Source organism: Ovis aries, chromosome 3 (genome assembly GCF_016772045.2).
Source record: "Ovis aries strain OAR_USU_Benz2616 breed Rambouillet chromosome 3, ARS-UI_Ramb_v3.0, whole genome shotgun sequence".
NCBI lineage: Eukaryota > Metazoa > Chordata > Mammalia > Artiodactyla > Bovidae > Ovis > Ovis aries.
Genome location: NC_056056.1, coordinates 166,693,972 through 166,710,607, shown reverse-complemented (window position 1 = coordinate 166,710,607; position 16,636 = coordinate 166,693,972). Strand labels below are relative to the sequence as shown.

The 16,636-nt window shown below is 36.8% G+C and overlaps 1 protein-coding gene across 4 annotated transcripts in view; it reads right to left on the bottom strand.

Annotated features, from left to right (window-relative positions):
• Nucleotides 1-6,633: 6,633 nt before the first annotated feature.
• Nucleotides 6,634-16,636, bottom strand: part of NEDD1 (NEDD1 gamma-tubulin ring complex targeting factor) — a 43,740-nt gene continuing 33,737 nt past the window's right edge. For all 4 annotated transcript variants that reach the window (XM_042247104.2, XM_015094814.4, XM_015094815.4 and 1 more), the window contains 4 exons: nt 16,383-16,536; nt 15,290-15,446; nt 8,144-8,210; nt 6,634-7,698 (listed from right to left, as the gene is read on the bottom strand). In XM_042247104.2, coding sequence (XP_042103038.1) covers nt 7,594-7,698; nt 8,144-8,210; nt 15,290-15,446; nt 16,383-16,536 — 483 coding nt within the window. In that variant the 3' untranslated portion in view covers nt 6,634-7,593. The remainder of the gene's footprint in view (nt 7,699-8,143; nt 8,211-15,289; nt 15,447-16,382; nt 16,537-16,636) is intronic.

The following is a 16,636-nucleotide window of genomic DNA, read 5'->3' as shown; positions in this document are numbered from 1 at the left end:
CCGTCTATGGGGTCGCACAGAGTCGGACACGACTGAAGCGACTTAACAGCAGCAGCAGGCTCTTCCCAGGTGGCACTAGTGGTAAAGAACCCGCCTGCCAATGCAGGAGACATAAGAGATAAGGTTCGAATTCCTGGGTTAGGAGGATCCCCTGGAGGAGGTCATGGCAACCCACTCCAGCATTTTTGCCTGGAGAATTCCATGAACAGAGGAGTCTGGCGGGCTATGGTCCATAGGGTTGCAAAGAGCTGGACATGAAGTGACTTAGCATGCATGTAATCTATACTATATTCAGATATGTTTCGTCATAATAAGAACAATGCATTGCTCTTTGTTTAGAGAACAATAAACAGAAGATTGAGCTACTCCTGAGGTGTATACACACACAGAGCGGCTACAGAGAAAGTAGGACAGGATAACTGCAACAAACACTCCTATTTTAGAATGAGAGACTCCCAGCAGTCACTGACCCACAGTAATTCTGAAATCCAAGTGGGCTGAAGTTGCTCTATGGATGGGAAATGTTTCTTAATTAGACCTCCGTTCTGCCCCCTAGGGGTGCCTCCCAAATCCACTGTTCCCCACATTTCTGACTGCTCCTCAAGATGTACTTCATTTTTCTTCACTTCAATCATTTCTGAAAAGGGCTTCGGAAGACAGGTCATTTTGGCAACTTGAGTGACTTTCTCAGCCTACCTTCTGCATTACAAAGTTGAGGGGTTAGATAATTTTTTATAGTTTTGAAAAGCCTCACTCTATTAGTCCTAGGTGGCAGCAGTGCTTTTGCTGAATCTACCACTTAAAACACTTTGTAAATGTTTATACATTTGATATAGTCTACTCAGTGAACCAAAAGTCATATCCAAAATTATTTTCCACCCACAATTATTTTCCGGACATGCTTCTCTCTCTCTAAATTTAATTACTAATAAGTACATATAAGACTCATGTGAGACCATGCCTTTAAGCTCCTTAAGTGTCCTTTATACCACTTGAAAAGGCATACCACAGGTCCTAAATTCTCTTAGTATCAGCTATCTTTTGTTCTATTAAAAATTATTGAAGATTCCAAATAGCTACTTTTGAAAATTCTAGAAAGTACAAGAATAAACAAGAACCCCTTTGATTAGGTGTCAAGACAGTGATGTAACCACACTGGAAAACTTCACTTTATGCTCATGAGAAAATAAGAATGAAAAAGACAATGTCTTAAGTACCATTACAAAAATAATTTAGACCTCACAGGCCCTCAAAAGGATCTTGGAAATTCTCAGGGCTCACTAAACCACATTTTAAGAATTATTGGTCTACCAATATTTTTTTTTTCTTTAAGCACTTCTAACTATAGTTTCTATAGCTACATCCTTGATTCTCCCACAAATAATCTAACTCTGAACAGACTACCTCTTTATCTTTTTGTCTCCATAGGTTTTAAGAGCTCCAGTTAAGATAAGTATGTGGAACTTGATCATTTAATATATACAGTAATTCTTTACTGGAAATACACAGTGATTATCTACAGTATTAACTTGTCTGGCATTTTGTTAACTTCCACTGCAAACTAATACATCTAAACCTTACTGATTTAAGGTAAGAAACAGAACTTGGAAAGAGAAAAATTAGAGTTCTTTTCTTGCCAAGTAGGACAGTCCTGTTGAACTCCAGGAGTTTGTTTGGAACTCTGAAGGGTTAAACCTTTAACATGAGAATAAACCAAAAACTTAAACTCAACTAGAAAGCACCTCAATCCCTGACTGCATTAAGGTGCCATGGGCATGCTCATTCCCCTAACTTGGCTGCTTGCTACAGCGGAGGTAAAACTTCTCAGAGGGACAATAATAGCTCTGAGACTCAAAGAATCCCTACAATTTTTTATGAAATCAATCACTCAATAAAGAAACATTCAAGAAGAACAGATGACACAATGTGATCAGAAACTGAAATAATGTAAAATAGAAACAAAAGCACAGGATATCAGACCCAGACTTGCAAATAACTAAGGGAGGAGTAAGATAGGCACAGGGGTTTAAGAGTTACAAACGGCTATTTACTGTGGAAAATTCTTCAAGAGATGAGAATACCAGACTACCTGATCTGCCTCCTGAGAAATCTGTATGAAGGTCAAAAACAACAGTTACAACTGGACATGGAAAAACAGACTGGTTCCAAGTTGGGAAAGGAGTACATCAAGGCTGTATATTGTCACCTGGCTTATTTAACTTATATGCAGAATACATCATGCGAAATGCTGTGCTGGATGAAGCACAAGCTGGAATCAGGATTACCGGGTGAAATATCAATAACCTCAGATAAGCAGATGGTACCATCCTATGGAAGAAAGCGAAGAACTGAAGAGGCTCTTGATGAAAGTCAAAGAGGAGAGTGTAAAAGCTAGCTTAAAACTCAACATTCAAAAAACTAAGATCATGGCATCCAGTCCCTTCACTTCATGGCAAATAGATGGGGAAACAATGGAAACAGTGGCTGACTTTATTTTGGGGGGCTTATGACCAACTTAGATAGCATATTGAAAAGCAGAGACATTACTTTGCCAGCAAAGGTCCGTTTAGTCCAGGCTATGGTTTTTCCAGTGGTCAGGTGTGAATGCGAGAGTTGGACTGTGAAGAAAGCTGAGCGCCGAGGAATTGAAGCTTTTGAACTGTGGTGTTGGAGAAGACTCTTGAGAGTCCCTTGGACTGCAAGGAGATCCAACCAGTCCATTCTAAAGGAGATCAGCCCTAGGTGTTCTTTGGAAGGACTGATGCTAAAGCTGAAACTCCAGTATTCTGGCCACCTCATGTGAAGAGTTGACTCATTGGAAAACACTCTGATGCTGGGAGGGATTGGGGGCAGGAGGAAAAGGGGACGACAGAGGATGAGATGGCTGGATGGCATCACCGACTCAATGGATGTGAGTTTGAGTGAACTCTGGGAGATGGTGATGGACAGGGAAGCCTGGCAAGCTATAGTCCGCGGGGTCACAAAGAGTCGGACACGACTGACTGACTGATCTGAATTGTACTGATATACAAAATAAACAAGCTACAAGGAAATACTGTATAGCACAGGGAATATAACTAATATCTTATAACTATAAATGAAGTATAATCTTTGAAAATTATGAATCATTGTTGCACACCTGAAACACATACTATCAAAAATTAACTATATCTCAGTTAAAAAAGAAAACAAAATATTTGCAGTTTCTGATATATTTTCTCAACATAAAGAAAATTTATTCTATTCAGTTTACAAGATTACCATGAATCATTAATGACTTTTATCAGATACCTTTCTGTATCTATTGAAATGATCCTTAATGTGGTGATTTAAACTAATTGATTTGTTTAATGTTCTTTTCTCAAGATAAATTCAAATTAATTTTAAGTGATAAACATACATATATGTTATGTACTTCACATCTTTTTTCTAGTTTTGTTTCAGTATAGTTTACCAAAAAATTCATTTATTTTAAATTTTAAAAAAACCTAAAATCAATATACTTGAGTAATTAGGAGATTTAACTGAGAATTAGAAACTATAAAAAATAACAAAATGGAAATTCTAGGATGAAAAATAAAATAGATGATATTAAATACTTACCAGATTAGGTTAATGCTAAATTAGACATAGCTGGCGAAAAATAGTTTCTGCTAAAATTTTTATTATTACATTGAATTGGAAAATCAATATGGGAAAAACTGATATTTAACAATGTTGAGCCTTTCAGTCTATGAACCTGGCATATCATTTACTTAGGTTTATCTTCTCTCAGTAATGTTTTGTAGAATTCAGAGTACAGGTCATACATAACTTTTATCAAATTTATACCTAAGTAGCATGAATTGATGCTTTTGAACTGTGGTGTTGGAGAAGACTCTTGAGAGTCCCTTGGACTGCAAGGAGATCCAACCAGTCCACTCTGAAGGAGATCAGCCCTGGGATTTCTTTGGAGGGAATGATGCTGAAGCTGAAACTCCAGTACTTTGGACACCTCATGTGAACAGTTTCATTGGAAAAGACTCTGATGCTGGGAGGGATTGGGGGCAGGAGGAGAAGGGGATGACAGAGTATGAGATGGCTGGACGGCATCACTAACTCAATGGACGTGAGTCTGAGTGAACTCCAGGAGTTGGTGATGGACAGGGAGGCCTGGCGTGCTGCAATTCATGGTGTCGCAAAGTGTCGGACACGACTGGGCGACTGAACTGAACTGAACTGAGCACATCTCTGTTGGAGAAGGCAATGGCAACCCACTCCAGTACTGTTCCCTGGAAAGTTCCATGGACGGAGGAGCCTGGTGGGCTGCAGTCCATGGGTCGCAAAGAGTCGGACACGACTGAGCAACTTCCCTTTCACTTTTCACTTTCGTGCACTGGAGAAGGAAATGGCAACCTACTCCAGTGTTCTTCCCAGGGACAGTGGAGCCTGGTGGGCTAACGTCTATGGGGTCGCAAAGAGTCGGACACGAATAACTGAAGCGACTTAGCAGCAGCAGCAGCACATCTCTGTAGTGATGTCACTTTTTTCATTCCTGATACTGGTAATTTAGGGTTGTTTGTTTCTCAACTGGTTAGCTAAAGGTTTGATCTCCAAGCACTAGCTTTTACTTTCACTGATTTCCTCAGCTGAGTTTTGCTTTGCATTGTATTCTCTAATCTTTTTGCTTCTTTGGGGTTCTTACTTGCTATTTTTCTAACTTAAGGTGGAAGCTGAAGCTATTGAGCCCTTTCCTTTTCTAATACAGATATTTAATGATATAAATTTCCCTGTAAGTACTGCTTTAGCTGATTCCCACAAAATATAATTTGCTTTCATTTCTATTCAGTTCAGTATATGTACTAATTTACTTCAACTTTTTAAATTTAAACTATTTGTATCTTCATATTTAAAGTGGATTTCATCGATTTAGTATACAGCTGGATAAAAAAATTCAATTTCGTAAGGGTAGTCGATAATTTGTACTTAATGTAATTCTTGATATTGCTGCTTAAATCTACCATTTTACTGTTTATTTTCTATTGTCCCATTTATTCTTTGCCCTTGTTCTTTTCTTTGCTTCTTTTGGATTTTTTAATGGCTACACTGTATCACCTTTGTTGATTTGCTAACTAGACCAGTTTTGCTTGCGTTTACTTTGGGGTTCACAGCACACACGTTCAGCTTGCAGCACCCTACCTCCAGGGAGCACTCTGCTTCCCAGGTAAGAACCTCAGAGCAGCGCACTGTCATTTCCCTCCTCCCACCCTTGAAGAGAGGTGCTCTTGTCAGGCATTTCACTTTACATATGTTAACCACATAATTCATTGTTATTATTTTTGTTTTAAATAGTCCGCTACCCTTTGAAGATAATTTAAAATAAGGGGCGAAAAAGGCCTTATATTTGTTCACATATTTACCATTTTTGTTGCTCTTCACTCCTTTGCATAGAAGCAGATTTCTATCTGGTACTTTTAATGTTTCCTGTAGGGCAAAAGTTAGCTTGTGATCAATTCTTTGAACCTTTCTAGGTCTGAAGAAGTTTTAATTTTCACTTTTAAAGATATTTTCTCTAGGTAAAGAATTCCAAGTTGAGTTTATTTTTAAAAATTCAGTATTTGAAAACTATTTCGAGTATTTTGTGTCTTCTTAAAATTTAGTTGCATTGTGTAAATCTAATCTCCTATTATTCTATTTTGGCTAGAGGCTAAAATTCAATTTCTGATTTCATCTCTTATTATTCTATTTTGGCTAGAGGCTAAAATTCAACTTCTGATTTCCCATTTTTACCATTTAAAATTTAACTTTTTTTTACTTATTTAGCTTTTAAATTCCATGACAAAAAATGTTTCATCTTATGCATAAGGTTACCAAAATTATTATATTTATCTAACTTCTTTTAATATACATTATGTGCATTTATAGAAAAAGGCAACAGGCAAATACTAACGGATAACGCAAAACACATTTTTATGTCTTCTAAATCTGTTTGATAATGATATGTGACAAAACTTGTTACAAGCCATAATGCTTTCATTACCTGTCAGGAAAAAAAGATTATATTAGCATCCCTTTATGCTTTGTGTGCTAAGTCACTTCAGTGTCTCCAACTCTCTGTGACCCTATGGATTGCCGTCTACCAGACTCCTCTATCCATGGGATTCTCCAGGCAAGAATACTGCAGTGGGTTGCCATGCCCTCCTCCAGGGGATCTTCCTGCCTCATGGATTGAACCTGGGTCTCATGTCTCCTGTACTGGGAGGTGGGTTCTTTACCACTGGTGCCACCTGGGAAGCTCCCTTATGCTTTAATACAAATGTATTCCACTAAGACAAAGTAATTTATTTCTTGAAATAATTATTAGTATTTTACACTTACTAAATGTATCCTTAAAATCTTTCATCACCTGGAAGGAAAAAGTTAGTAATCCAGCTAGACTTCTTTTTTATTTTAGTAAATACTTTCATCTCAAAAGTTAAAATTGAGCAGGAGTGCTATATACAAGGTATAGTTTAAATCTCTGGGACAAGAGACTATAAGAGGTAAATAAGCCAGCTGCCCTCTTAATCTTATACCACTAAAAATGTAGATCATAGCATGTTAACATTCATATATTGTCAGAGGTGTATATTCTTTTGACAATTAACCTTCCTGTTTTAAAAAAAATTTTTTTTTATTTTATAGTGGGTCAATAATATAAAAGTATTACACACAGCACAAAAAAGAATTAAAGGAAGTTAATGATATAAACCACAAAACAAAATAAACCATACCTCATTTAGGAGGAGAAAAAATGGACTAATACTGTAATACTTAGTATAATATGAAATTTTCACTAATTATTAAGTGGAATTATATTGACTGAAACATTATAGTATAAATTTTATGCTGTTAATTAATGAAATAAGCAGATACACAGTTCTGGTTGAGTCTTATAAACCCTTAAAAGTTTTCATAGGTAAAATTAACTACAAAATATCAACCAGAGTAGAGATTAGTTAGAAGTATAAAAGAATAATGCAATAGATATAATGTGATCTGTGCAATTCAAAATCTGAAAATTTTCTTATCAAATGTACAAGTAATAAATAATAGTTATACTTGACTTCACCAAGTTAACAAAATAATTACTAACCAACTTTGTGTTTTATTAGTCAATTGCTTAGAAACACAAAACATCAATTAAACTTACTTTCTCCATAAAAATAGAAGGTATATCAAACTCTTTAATCATTAAACATCCAAAAAAATTTGGAAGGCAACTGTCAACCAAAAATATTATGTTTAGAAAGGATGATTAAAAAACATACATAACCTATTTTTTTGCACAATTTTTTCATGAAAAAGGGCACTTAGTGTATAGCTAAAGCTTTCATAAAATAAAGATTCTGTTGGCTTTCCTTTTAGGCGGACGACATAGTGTACAGTTTTTAATATAAAAATATAAATATATTTGACAGAAAAGATGAAATAGTGAATGGTATAAAATCCCATCACCCTTTGACTGAAAAACACTTTTTCTCCCAGAGGTTATGGAAACAATACTGATTTCATGTAGTTCTGTGTTGTCAGAACCTTCCCAAATTACAAAACATCAAAGTATTCACTGAAATTTCAAAAGTGTGCCCGCAGTCTTTTGTTTTCTTCTCGTAGTCTTTCAATTTCTGCCACTAAACCTTCATTCACTGAGTATCTTTCCAACAAAGAGTGCATTTCATTCTAGAAAAGGGGGAAAAAATTTTTTTTAATTACTGGCATTTCACATTTATTTGACATTGTTTTACACATTTTCAGCTATCATTTTTCTCATGTTCAGTTAACTGAGTAATTTTTTTTTCAATTTAACCACCCTTACTACTTTGCTAATATAAATGAAAGAGCACTGGTAAAATTTACGTATTTGGAAAGTTTACATTTCCACATTTGGAAAGGTTTTTGTTTACTTACAGCCAAAAAAAAAAAAAAAGCTGTGAAAAAAGTAGCCTTAACTATCATAGGTTATAAAGAAGGGTGACTAGTTAAAATCTATTTTATTTACTAAATTTCTAAAACGCTCTTTTATTTCTTAGCAATTAGATATAACCAAGTAAGAATACGTCACCCTTTCATGGACTTTTTAGATCCACAGCTATGCTCACTTACAATAAAACATGTCAATACATACCAATTGCATATGAAACTGTTTAATCATCTCCACTTGCAAATTCACAATGTCCCTATGGCATGCTTCTCTAGGGGAAAACATATAATATTTATTAGAATTAGAACAGTTTTACCAATTCTAGAATCACTCAAGAAAATGACTATACTCTTATTATTTCATGTTACTATTAACAATTATTATAATAGTAAAAATACCACTGCACCTAGTATTTATTTACTATGTGCTAGGCTCTGTGTCTTCTACTTCAGATGTAAGAACTCATTTAATCTTAGAATTACTACCTCTATTTTACACATGTAACTGAATCACAGAGAAGTTGTAACTCAACCAAAGTCACACAACTAGTATATGTTAGAGCTAGGATATAAACCCAGCTGTCTACCTCCGGAACTCCCATTACACTACATTCCTTAATATAGAAATCATCATTAAGGAAAAGATATAGGTTTATATTACAATGAAACACAGACAATGCTCTAGGTTACAATGTTTAACTATTATCAACGTTTAAGCTATTGAAAAAAAACAAACAAACTTCCAGCAGAATGCAAAGAGCCTATTTATAACAGAGGTTTACTCAGTAAAATGCAGTTAAGTCATGCCTGCAAAACCATAAGAGTAGGAATTCCCAGGTGGCCCGGTGGTTAGGGCTCTGGGCTTTCACTTCTATGGCTAGGGTTCAACCCCTGGTTTAGGAACTAAGATCCCACAAGCCATGTTGCATGGCCAAAAAGAAAGAGAAGACATAAAAATTATGAAATGTAACAATAAAAGGAGTATCTGTGTGTCACCTGCCACAGAAATTATGGGCTAGAACATAATGAAAATCACAGAAGCTTCCTGTGGTGCTCCTCACTTAACTCTTGAGAGAAGCCCAAGAAAGAAGTCACTACTCTCTGGAATTTGTTTGAGCAAAGAAATGTTTTCTAAAAAATATATATGTATTTATATATTTTTGCATAACATAGAATCTGTAGTCAATGTATTTTTGTTATGCTTGCTTTTGAGCATTACAAAAAGGGTACCATATCCTATGTAGCCTTGAGTAGTATACAGTTAAAAATAATCCAGTATCATGTTTTCAAGGTCATATTCTATTTATCTATAATTCATTGATCTGTACTAGTGTACATTCTTCTGTCAAATTGAACTGTTTTTTTAAGTGTTTATTATTAAAATGTTGTAACAATAATGTATATGTCTTCCAACCCACATGTGCCAATTTATGTGGATAATATATCCAAGATGTGTTGAGTCACAGGTATGATCGAAAGGTACACTGTTCAAACTTACAAAATAATAGAAATTATTTTCCGAAGTTGTAGTATTAATGGACATGCTCATCATCAGAATAAGAAGAGTTCCTCTAGCTCTACATCCACACCAAGACTTGGTGTTGCCAGACTTTTTACAAATGTGTTTCCATCTACTGGGTGTGAAATGGTAACCAATTCCATTTTCAGTTCTCTGGTTAATTTGCAGGGCTGAGCAACTTTCCCTATGTTCATATACTATTCTTCAGTGAAATGCTTGTCTATGTTTTTAAACTATTGTTCTATTGAATATCTTAAAAGAAATTATTCATAACAGTTCTTTACATAATCTAATCCTCTATTGGTTATATGAGTACTGCAGATATCTGTTGTCTTTTCATTTTATTAATGGTGTCCTGGATGAACGCTTACTACTGACATTCTCAAATTACTAACCTAATATTAATGTAAATTTACCAATCTATTTTTATAGGTAATGTACCCTCTTATATTTAAGTAACTTTCTAAACCTGAAGTCATATATAAATTCTTCTACAATGCCTAAATTTTTTCCATTTCTATTTAAACTTTTACTCTGTACAGAACTGATTTTTTAAATAACATGAACAGGGATCTATACATTCCCTCTGTGATAGATCACATTTCCACATATATGTATATAAGGGATACATTATATGGGATACATATATGCTTCTTTGGGATACATTTGATTCCTTTGCAAAATCTGTCCACTCTGTGCTAATGCTACACTATTTTAATTATAGCTTATCTATCTGACAAACTAGTCCCTTTCAACCTTATTCTCTGGTGCCTTGGTTATTCCCAGATCTTCCGTTTTTCATACACAGTTTGGAATTATCTCATCATCTTCTTCCAAAAAATCCAGTTGGGATTTGACTGGAATTGTGTTCAACCTTGTAGACTAATTTAAAAGAACTGATAGCTTCACAATATCTTCCCATGTATTTGTTAGTGCTTTCTAACACATTTTTAAATGTTTTTCTACACAGATCTTTACCATCTTTAGATTTATTCCCAAGTATCTTATTTTTTCTATCGCAACAATTACAAGTACTTTTTAAAAAGTTTCTCTTCTGTTTTTAACTATGACAAACGCTGTATTAAAAATACAAAGAAACAAAAACAAGAAGTGAAGGCATCATAGAACCAGGAAGGTAGCCAGGGCTGGTAGTGCTACAGTCTTGTAAACAAGGGGATCTACTAGGTAAGCTTCACAACTACCTCTGTTCACCTGTGGGGGGTGAGCTGATTCCACAGTACGGGAAAAGAGATGGGGAGGAAAGCAATGGCCCAGAGTCTGAGACAGTCTCACTGGGTTGGGGAGTATTAGAACTCAGAACTCCCAAGGCAGCCAGAGCTGCAAGGTTTCTGGGAAGGGGGTACCAGTAGAAAGTAAACCTGACACTGTGCAATTTCCCCTCAAGACATCTCTGACTCCTAGGCTGTGCCTGTACTGAGGTTAGGTAGCAGGAAACCAAGCATAAAGTGGCCGCTAAAGAGTAGAAAAGGATTTGGGAGGCCTTGTGATGCTCTAGAATTGTAGGTTAAAATTCAGGACCCACCAAGATAAAACACCAGAAACAAACTAAAAACCCGGAAGTGATTTGCTTGCTAGAGGAAACTTAAATCTTGAAAGACAACAGAAGCAAACCTGCAGGCTTCTGCTTAGGATGTAAGCTTTCCAACTCTAACAATGAGCACAAGCCAGACAACCTATATAATCAGACATCTGAAAATAAATTCAAGTTTGAGAGTACAAAGAAATCTAAGTGAGTTTAAATCCAGAAAATGGTGAGTCCCTCCAGAAGAAGAGAGAGCCACAGCTGTTTTCATCCTTGACAGGAGCAGTGAGGAAAGAAAGCTGCCACTGACAGGGTAAGGAGAACCAGATGACACTTCTTTAGATTTTTAAAGGCCAAGTGAAGACTGCCACAAGCTTAGAATTCCAAGGAGTCCCAGCCAAATGTAAAGTCTCCATTCACTCAACAACTTTTCACCACAGGCCTTCACTGAATGCTCTGTAAAAATTAGGGGCAAAGCAGGAGGGCTGAGAGAGAGCGCCCCTGGGGCACAGATGCACAGAGCCTGGTGAAGACTTAGGGCAGCAGAGGAGAACTGAGTAACCTCCCTGAAGCATGAAGGCCCTCATGGAAAAGGCAGCCTCCAGGCTGAGGGCGAACAGCTAGCAGAGAGCCCCATCTGTAGCTTGTTCTAAGTAAGGTCTAGCTGGCAAGACCTACTAAAGGCTGAAGTAAGAGCAGCTGAATTTACAGAAATCCTCTGGGTCATTCCGGGTCCTCACTGGGTTTCTAAGCAGAGGCTGCCTATGGGTGATGGAGGGGAAGAAGAGTGGAGAGGGGCCCGTAGCCGCCCTCACTCCCTAGGTACAGGCACACAATGCAAGCTGAAAGCTGAAGGCAGGACAGTGATTTCTTTCTAAATTTGCCCCCGTGTACCTGCTCCCTTTCTGTGTTTGCAGCACTGCTTTGTTCCACATTATATTACAGCTGTATCCAGACAATTCTGCTATTTTTTTCCCCACAAACACATTCCTGGAATAGCTCATATTTTTAAAAACTATGTATGGAAAATAATAGGACAAGATTTTTAAAAATGTGGTATGTGCATATAATGGAATATTATTCAGCCTTAAAACAGAAAGAAATTGTGACATGTGACAACACGCACGAACCTGGAGGACACAATGCTAAGTGAAATAAGCCAGACACAAACACAAATACTGCATAATCCTGTTTGCATGAGATATCTAATAAAATAATCATGAGATATCTAATAAAACTCATGGAACAAGGAACAGGATTGTGGGTGTTGGGGCTGGGGAGAAGGGGAAACAGGGAGATGCTAATTGAGGAAGAGAAAATTTCAGTTACACAAAATGAGTAAGTTCAAGAGGCCTGCTGCGCAACACTGTGTCTGCAGTTAACAATACTATTATACTGTACACTTGAAGTTCCAAGAGGGTAGTAGATCTCATAGGAAGTATTCTCACCATAACACTGACAAAGAAAAAAAAAAAGAAATAACAGAATTTAAAGGAAATGAACTCTGGAAGATCACTCAAAATCTATATAAACTTTGCAACAGAGTGCTAACAGAAACAATTAAATCCTAATAAAAATACTAGCACAGCTTAAATATTGAATAATCAAAGATTTTACCCTAAAAAAAGTGAGGGTTACTTGATAAAAGGGGAAAGAAGATAAGAGAAAGGACTGAGGCTCTCAAGCATGAAGGCAAAAATAAAATGCCCAAAGATGGGGGGAAAAAAATCACAAAATAAGCACTTCCTAACACATAGCATATAGCCAAATCAAGTTAAGAGGAAGCGAAGAGAAAGAGATGGACATAGATAGGTGGCTTGCACCCTTTACCTGTGTTCACGTTCTTTGTTTTGACAGCTGTTACACGAAACAAGAAAACTTCCTCATTATACTATCTTCGCTGCCCTATTTACAAATGAGTTACTTCACATCAAAGAAAAACACATCCTAGCAGGACACACTATACCTATCTTAATTAAACTATAAAGTCTTTGTGGGCAGATCACCTGTTTTTGTATCCTCAGTACCAATACATATGACGCACATTATAAATGTCAAAATGATGTCAGAAAATGAACAACCCAATCAAAAAGTGGGCAAAAGAACTAAATAGACATTTCTCCAAAGAAGACATACAGATGGCTAATAAACACATGAAAAGATGCTCAACATCATTCATTATCAGGGAAACGCAAATCAAAACCACAATGATGAATCATCTCACGCCGGTCAGAATGGCCGCTATCAAAGTCTACAAACAATAAATATTAGAGAGGGTGTGGAGAAAAGGGAACCCTCTTACACTGTTGGAGGGAATGCAAATTAGTACAGCCACTATGGAGAACAATGTGGAGATTTCCTTAAAAAAACTGGAAACAGAACTGCCATACAACCCAGCAATCCCACTGCTAGGCATACACACTGAGGAAACCAGAATTGCAAGAGACACATGTACCCCAGTGTTCATCGCAGCACTGTTTACAATAGCCAGGACATGGAAGCAACCCAGATGTCCATCGGCAGATGAAAGGATCAGGAAGCTGTGGGTACATATATACAATGGAATATTACTCAGCTATAAAAAGGAACGCATTTAAGTGCATTCTGATGAGGTGGATGAAACTGGAGCCTATTATACAGAGCGAAGTAAGTAGAAAGAGAAACACCAATGAAGTATATTAACACATATATGTGGAATTTAGAAAGACTGTAACCACGACCCTATGAGCAAGACAACAAAAGAGACACAGATATAAAGAACAGACTTTTGGACTATGTGGGAGAAGGCGAGGATGGGATGCTTTGAGAGAATACCACTGAAACATGTATAGTACCATATGTAAAACAGATGACCAGTGCAAGTTTGATGCATGAAGCAGGGCACTCAAAGCCAGTGATCCGGGACAACCCAGAGGGATGCGGTAGGGAGGGAGGGGGAGGGGGGTTCAGGACGGGGGGACACATGTGCACCCGTGGCTGATTCACGTTGCTGCTGCTGTTGCTGCTAAGTCACTTCAGTCGTGTCCAACTCTGTGTGACCCCATAGACGGCAGCCCACCAGGCACCCCCATCCCTGGGATTCTCCAGGCAAGAACACTGGAGTGAGTTGTCTCCAATGTATGCATCCATGCTTAGTCGCCTCAGTTGTGTCCGACTCTGTGTGACCCCACGGACAGCAGCCCACCAGGCTCCTCTGTCCACGGAATTCTCTAGGTAAGAGTACTGGAGTGGGTTGCCATTTCCTTCTCCGGAATTCATGTTGATGTATGGCAAAAACCACCATGATACTATAAAGTAATTATCCTCCGATTTTAATTAATTAATGTAAAAAGTCAAATTGATTATTTTTCTTTAAAAATATATTTAACATTTAAATTTTTAAAAAACATTTTTAACATTAAAAAGAAACATGTAACAACAAAAACTACACATCTTCTCTAACATTCTTGCTCATGATATCCCAAATCCGAGCAAAAGTACTAAGTAAAGGTCAGAAAGGGAAAAAAAAACGCAAAAAGATTCTGATAATTGAAAAGAGCTTTCAAAATATATTGAGAACACAGGTAAAAGGAACCAACATTCTAGAACATTCTTACAACGTTCAAAATTCAGAATGAGAAGACAAGGGCAGATCCAGGCAAGAACTTTTTAAAATTATGTGTTAATATTCTGTGTGTGTGTTATTTGCTCAGTTGAGTCCAGCTCTCTGCGATCCCATCAACTGTAGCCCCCCAGGCTCTTCCATCCATGAAATTCTCTAGGCAAGAATAGTGGAGTGGGTAGCCATTCCCTTCTCCAGGGGTTCTTCCTGATCCAGTGATCGAACCTAGGTCTCCTGCGCTGGGGTCAGATTCTTTACCATCTGAGCCACCAGGTATATTCTGACACATTCTATTTGAAAATATTCAAAATTCCTTTAAAAATGTCTTTCTCTACCACATTACTGCACATAGCATAGTTAACAGGCGGTCTATGAATACTGTAGGAATCCCATTTGAGCCCATCAGAATCTGCCCACATTTTAATGATAAAAAAATCCACAGTGGCAGCCAGCCGCCACACTGTCAAGTCCTCTGATAACTGCCCCAGGGAAACGTGCCTTTCCTTGGCTGGTATAAAATAAACTCGGCACTTAAAGATTCACAAAACCCATCGTGTCTTCTACATTTTTACACATCCCAGAACCTACGCAAAAGTAGTCACCACCACCATTACTCACAGGTACGGTTTTACACCTAACAAAAATAAGCTAGTCAAAGTCTACACAGAAAGAGTAATTTCCCAATTACCTAAAGTCATCCAGGGTTTCCTGTATCATGTTCTGAATAAAACGGATCTGAACAGATGACAACGGTGCATTTGGCCGACTATTTCCAATGGTATCAACGATTTTTTCTGATAGTGAACTAGCAACTCCAGCAGTGACAGAGGATGCTATCTTCGGATCTGAAATAAAAATTTGAGAAAATATTAATAGTGAGCTTGGACTAAGAGACATCAAATACTTCTAAATATGATTCAGCATGAGAAAGCCTGAAAAACTGGCAACCTCCCCTCCTCACCAAAAAAACAAAAAAACAAAAACAGTCCTCCTATGACATTTAGAAAAATTCACTGTCTGGAATACAAGTCTTAGAAACTTTCTATGACATTATTTCTAGTAGTCATTCATATATATATATATATATATATATATATATATATATATAAAAATTGCCAACTGTCTAATGTAATAACATCTGACAGAGGAATTAAGTCTTAAAGGATCTCTGAACCATTTTCTCTTACAAAAAATGAATGTGACCAGCTGCTGGATAAACCAAGACTATTAGAAACAAACAGAAGGAACATAGGAGTAAAGTAGTTCTGAGGCAAAGCCCTAGAGTTTAAGCTAATGCAATATATCCACAGAAACCTCAAAATACAGATATCTAGATAAAAGAGCTCCTTCTATACAAAGAGTTCTTTTGTATAGATAACTCCTATTGCTAAACCTAATATTGCTTTAAATGTGACCAAGTTTTTAAGGTCTCTGCCATGAACTCTATACAGACAGAACTTTAATATGGAAAAAGAAAAAGACATTTTCAGGTAGTTAATGACCCTATATTATATTCCTATCTGTACCACAGTAGACAAGACACTTACATATTGGATTGAAAGTGAAATTCATACCCAAAGAATACCAAGTTAATGTGGCTGAATTTAACCTTTCGTTTTACTGTCTTCTAGTAAGAGAGTCACACACTAGAGAAGTGTCACAAATTTTAAATTCCTTTAACTTTTTCATCTGTGATCACTGACTGTCAACTTATCCTTTACAAGTTAAATAATGGGAGTTTTCAACTTAACACTTAAACATCAGAAGTTTTATGTTCTTACTTGGAGTTGAGGATCCATTGCCTGGAGGTTCATTTATTAACTGGGCTTCAATTTCTTTTTCTGGCTTTTCAAATTTCTCAGGGCTTCTTGTTTGGTTAGATGATGGAGAGGCATTTAGATTTCCAGTTTCAGCACCGGAGATCAACTTTGCAAACTTCACATTTAAAATAAATAATTAATATATAAATTCTGGTTTTATCCAAAGGACCTACTGTAAAGCACACGGAACTCTGTTCAATGTTATGTGGCAGCCT